The sequence below is a fragment of the Gracilinanus agilis genome, chromosome X (assembly GCF_016433145.1).
Source record: "Gracilinanus agilis isolate LMUSP501 chromosome X, AgileGrace, whole genome shotgun sequence".
In the NCBI taxonomy this organism is placed as follows: domain Eukaryota; kingdom Metazoa; phylum Chordata; class Mammalia; order Didelphimorphia; family Didelphidae; genus Gracilinanus; species Gracilinanus agilis.
The window spans coordinates 5,907,676-5,912,741 of NC_058136.1; the positions used below are offsets into that span (position 1 = coordinate 5,907,676).

Sequence of the window (5,066 nt, forward strand, 5' to 3'; positions counted from 1 at the left end):
AGAATTCATGTGTTCTTCCTGCACAGGAAGGAACAATAGTGTACCCCTCTGTTTGCAAGTTTGGAGAAACTTGGGCAGGAGTGAGTCCTTGGCTTGTGTAGCTCCTGAGCATTCATTAAGCGTCTTCTGTTTTCAGGCACTGTTAAAAAAAATACAAAGACCAAAATTGTTCTCTGTTCTCAAGGTGCTTGAGTTCTCTGGGGGAAGAGAGCATGTACATATTGAAGTATATACCAGATACATACAACTCTGGCTATAGTAGATCAGAGCTCCTTGATGAGCTAATTAAATGGGAGCAATTAGTCATAGTTAAATGTATGGCAGATAATAGCTAATGCACATAATCCTTTTAAGGTTTACAAAGTGCTTTTGTAAGAAGTACTTCTAATGGAAATAGGTCTTGATCAATGACACATATAAAACCCAGTGGAATTGCTCATTGGCTACGGGAGGGGGATGGGAGGAGGGGAGGGAAAGAACATGAATCAGGTAACCATGGGAAAAGCCTAAATTAATTAAATAAACTTATTAAAAAAAAAGAAGTACTTCTAGATTATCTCAATTGATTCTCACAATAACCACATGAAGTATCATGTACCTTTGGCAAAGGTTATGTCAAATGGATCCATTGCTGTGGTTGATAAGATTCACCTCACAGTGGCCAAAACTTGGGTGGCTTGGACCTTAAGACATCTGCCATCTAGCTAGTTCTTTACTTCTGCCTGAAGCTGGTTCAGCTTGGTTGGCATCACCTTGCTTGGCCAGCAGGTATCTAGATTTCTCTCTAGTGAAGGCGCATGCCAGCCAAGAAAGTCCTGCTTAATCCTCAGGGAAAATAAATAAAATTTTGCATGTGAGCAATTTATATAAAAGGAAGAAAGATTAGATTTAGAGTTAAAGGGAACCTCGAACCTCAGGATCCATTCCAACACCTTGATTTTACAGAGGAAGAAACTCAGGCCCAGGGAGGGTAAGTGACTTGCCCAAGGTCACATAGTCAGTAATTGGCAGTGTTTGGGTTCTAATCCAGAACCTCTTCTTGTGGGTCCATTGTATCATAAGACTGTACAGTGCAATCTCCATAGGTTAAAACTAGAATGAGCTACATAGTTAATGAAACTATAGGTTTCTTATTGTTCAGTCATTCTTAGCACTGTAAAGCTATCCTTGGGGCTTACTTGGCAAGGATAGTTAAACAATTTGCCATTTCCTTCTACAGTGGATCCTTTTTATCAGACTATCAAAAGTCACATGACATGCTCAGGGTCACACTGATAGCAAGTAGGTAAGTCCAAATTTGAACCAAGGTCTTCCTGACTCTAGACCTAGCTCTCTATCTGCTGTGCCATCCAGCTGCTTTTTAGGCATACGGGCCATACACCTAGGAAGTATCCGAGGGCAGATTTGAACTTGGGTCTTCCTGACTCCAGGCCAATGGCTCTATCTACTGAACTATAGCTGCCACTAAACTCTAGGTTAAAAATATCTAAATAGTAAAATGCTTTTGTTTTCATTCCTTCCCCTCCCTCTTTCCTTGCTTTCTCCTTTTTTTCCCTCTCTAGGCATGGAGAGCAGAAAGCTTATTTCTGCAACTGACATTCAATACTCTGGTAATCTTCTGAACTCCTTGAATGAGCAACGAGACCATGGCCTGTTCTGCGATGTCACTGTCATTGTGGAAGATCGAAAATTCCGGGCCCACCGGAATGTTCTGTCCGCATCGAGTACTTACTTCCACCAGCTTTTTTCTGTTGCTGGGCAAGTGGTTGAACTAAACTTTTTAAGGGCAGAGATTTTTGCGGAAATTCTCAACTATATTTATAGTTCTAAACTTATGCGTATTAGATCAGATCTACTCGATGAGATAATTAAGTCAGGGCAGTTATTAGGAGTGAAGTTTATAGCAGAACTTGGTGTTCCTTTGTCACAGGTTAAAAGTATCTCAGGTTCAATAAAGCCAGATAGTGGTGAAACCTTACCTTCTGGCACAGATGAAAATGGTCTTCAAATGCAAAAAGCAGAAAATGAAGGGTCTGATGCTGGTGTGACTATGATGCCTGTTATAACTGAGACTTTCTCTTTATGTGCTGAAGATTATGAGACAAAAAAAATTGGTACCGATTCTGATGAAGATGATGATGTCATTTTCTGCTCTGAAATTTTACCTCCCAAAGAGGGTTTGCCAGGTGGCACCTCAGTGGCCCAAGTCCAGCCTGACCCAGGGCCTGTTGCCTATGCTGATAAGGCTTGTGGTACTAGTAGTTCTCCCCCTCTAACAAATAAACCTCTACAGACACTTGCTACTTCGGTGAATCAGACAGGCCCAAGCCAAACCCGAAATAGTGAAGAAACACTTAAGTCTGCAGCCCCAAAGCATCTGACTCCCAACATTATTTTGTTAAATCAGCCAGCTCTTAACTCGATGCCAAGCTCTTCACATCCCAGTCAGATGTCTCCTGCAGTTAATTTATTGGTCCAGAATCATCCGCAGATACCAAATAATGCCGCGGCTTTGCCTAAACGTAGGACCAATGTAGACGTTGAAGCAGAGATTATAGATGATGATGATGACACTATTAGTTCTAGTCCAGACTCAGGAGTTAGTAATACCTCTTTAGTCCCACATCCTGATACCCAGAAAAATGTTTCTTTTAATGGCTCAGCAATCCAGTCCAAGCAGGTTTCACTTTTTCATCAAGAACCACTGTCTAACTCTTTAAAAATTTCAAATGTCATTACTGAAAGCAGTAAGGATTCTGGTGGAGGTTCCAAACATGTGATGGAAGGTCAAAAGATCATTACACTTGATACAGCTACTGAAATCGAAGGCTTATCTACGGGTTGTAAGGTTTATGCAAACATTGGGGAGGACACATATGACATAGTGATTCCTGTCAAAGATGACCCCGATGAAAAAGAGGCCAAGCACGATAATGAGGTCCCCAAAACATCTGGTGACGAGCCTTCAAACAAGCGTGTGAAAGTTAAACATGATGATCACTATGAATTAATAGTAGATGGCAGGGTGTATTATATCTGTATTGTGTGCAAAAGATCTTACGTCTGTCTGACGAGTTTGCGGAGACATTTTAACATTCATTCTTGGGAGAAAAAGTACCCATGCCGTTACTGTGAGAAGGTGTTTCCTCTTGCAGAGTACCGCACCAAACACGAGATTCATCATACAGGAGAGCGACGGTATCAGTGTTTGGCCTGCGGCAAATCTTTCATCAACTATCAGTTTATGTCTTCACATATAAAATCAGTTCATAGTCAGGACCCTTCTGGTGACACTAAGCTTTATCGCTTACATCCGTGCAGGTCTTTGCAGATCAGGCAATATGCTTACCTTACTGATAGGCCGAGGAGTATACCTGTAATAAAGGAAGATGAGATTGTGTATAAGGTTGACGGTGGGAAAGAACCTTCAGAAGGGACTGCTACTTCTACTCCCCAAAACAAGCCAATGACTTGGGATGACATCTTTATTCAACAGGGAAATGATTCAATGTTTAAACAAAATGTAACAGATGGTAGCACTGAGTTTGAATTTATAATACCAGAATCTTACTGAATTGTTTTGGGGGGAAAAAAACCTGACTGTCAGGGGGGCAGTGGTTTCAAAAGACCAGTGAACACTTAGGAAATTGGGATGGAAACGAGTTAATTAGTCCTTCAAAGTCATCTGAGAGTAGTTGTTATTTGTATTCTTTTTAGTTACAGGAAATTTGTAGGAACAAAGTTGTCTGAAATTTGACTTGAATGTTAAGTGAGGAGTTACCTCCAGGGTGAGCTGTTAATTTTGGGGGTGGGGTGGGGTTTGTTTTTTTAAAGAAAAATTAATCGTATAAAATTAGTTTTCTGAAGAGAATTTGAAGCAGTCACTCCTCTCTAACAGGTATTATTGGCATAGCTGAAAAATTGAACTTCTTGTATGAATTTTCTCTTATGTATAGCACTTTACTGCTGATTTCTGCAAAAAACATTTGAAAGTTTAAGTCTAGTTTTTGTGTTGTCTAATATATATGACCTAAAGCTATCCAGCAGCTTTTAAAGTCCTTCTGAAAAGGTTCAGTGTAACTATCCCACCCACTTGATGCTATCCTTCTTGGGTCCAGTGGTGCAGCCTCGCTTTGGTTCAAATGAATTGTTAAATTGCTGTCTGGATAGTTAAACTTGTTCTTTCTCATAAGCTGGTCTACCTGGAACAGTGATAGACTTGGGCTCATCAGAACAAGCTTTACTTCTATCTGGCAGTGTAACGAAGGAGTCCAGTGGCTGGTCCACTTTGTCCCTCTGCCACGTGGGATATGCGAAGGGAATCTTGACGGACTAAGCGGAATGGAATGGAGAAAATGGAGAAGTCCTACAGCATTGATTTTAAGTTAGGAAATTATCAAGAGCTCTCAGCTGCAGACCCAGAATTTGTTGATGATTTGTTCATGCCCACATTTATGTGATGTTACTTTGATTTTTTTTTTTTAATCTGAAGGAGGCTGTCTCCTAGGCTTGAAAAAATACATAAAACTTGAAAAATAACTAAGCTTTATCATTTTGGAGGGAGGAGTCCCTTGATGTAAAATTTTAAACCAGGAGTTTTTAAGTAGGAAATTTTCCTTTGAAACATTTGAATCATTAATGTTTTTCCCCCTAGAAGAAAAACCTTTAGATGCTTACATATCCCAGGGTATGCTTATGCTCCATCCTATCTGTAAATCACTGTGATGCTATATAGCATTCAGGAACTTTGTATGTCATAATGTCGGCCTGTTGGTTCAGGCCCATTCGTAGGACCTCTACCATGGCCTGTGTTGCCTTCAAATTGGTAAGCTGAGAAAATGAAGTTGATAGAAAACATTCATTGGACAGGCTAGTACCAAAAGTGAAAGAGCAAGTCAACCTGTTGAATTTCTGTAAATTATTTGCATAAATGAAAAATGTTAAAAAAAATTCATAGATATTGAAAAGGTTGTCCATAGTAATAGTTATTTGTAACCTTTCATTCAAAATTTATCTGACAGTTTAAAGAATTTTTCTTTTTATGTATTATAAGAAATAACTGTTTT

General features: G+C 39.7%; 1 protein-coding gene across 1 annotated transcript; it reads left to right on the top strand.

The window, feature by feature from the left end:
* Positions 1–1,564: 1,564 nt before the first annotated feature.
* On the top strand, positions 1,565–3,574 carry ZBTB33 (zinc finger and BTB domain containing 33). Its single transcript, XM_044682771.1, has one exon. It carries the CDS (start codon positions 1,565–1,567, stop codon positions 3,572–3,574), a length of 2,010 nt encoding a protein of 669 aa, XP_044538706.1.
* Positions 3,575–5,066: the final 1,492 nt, after the last annotated feature.

Excerpts from the sequence above, each read along its gene's own strand:
- ZBTB33 (XM_044682771.1), top strand. The coding sequence starts at position 1,565 with ATGGAGAGCAGAAAGCTTATTTCTGCAACTGACATTCAATACTCTGGT.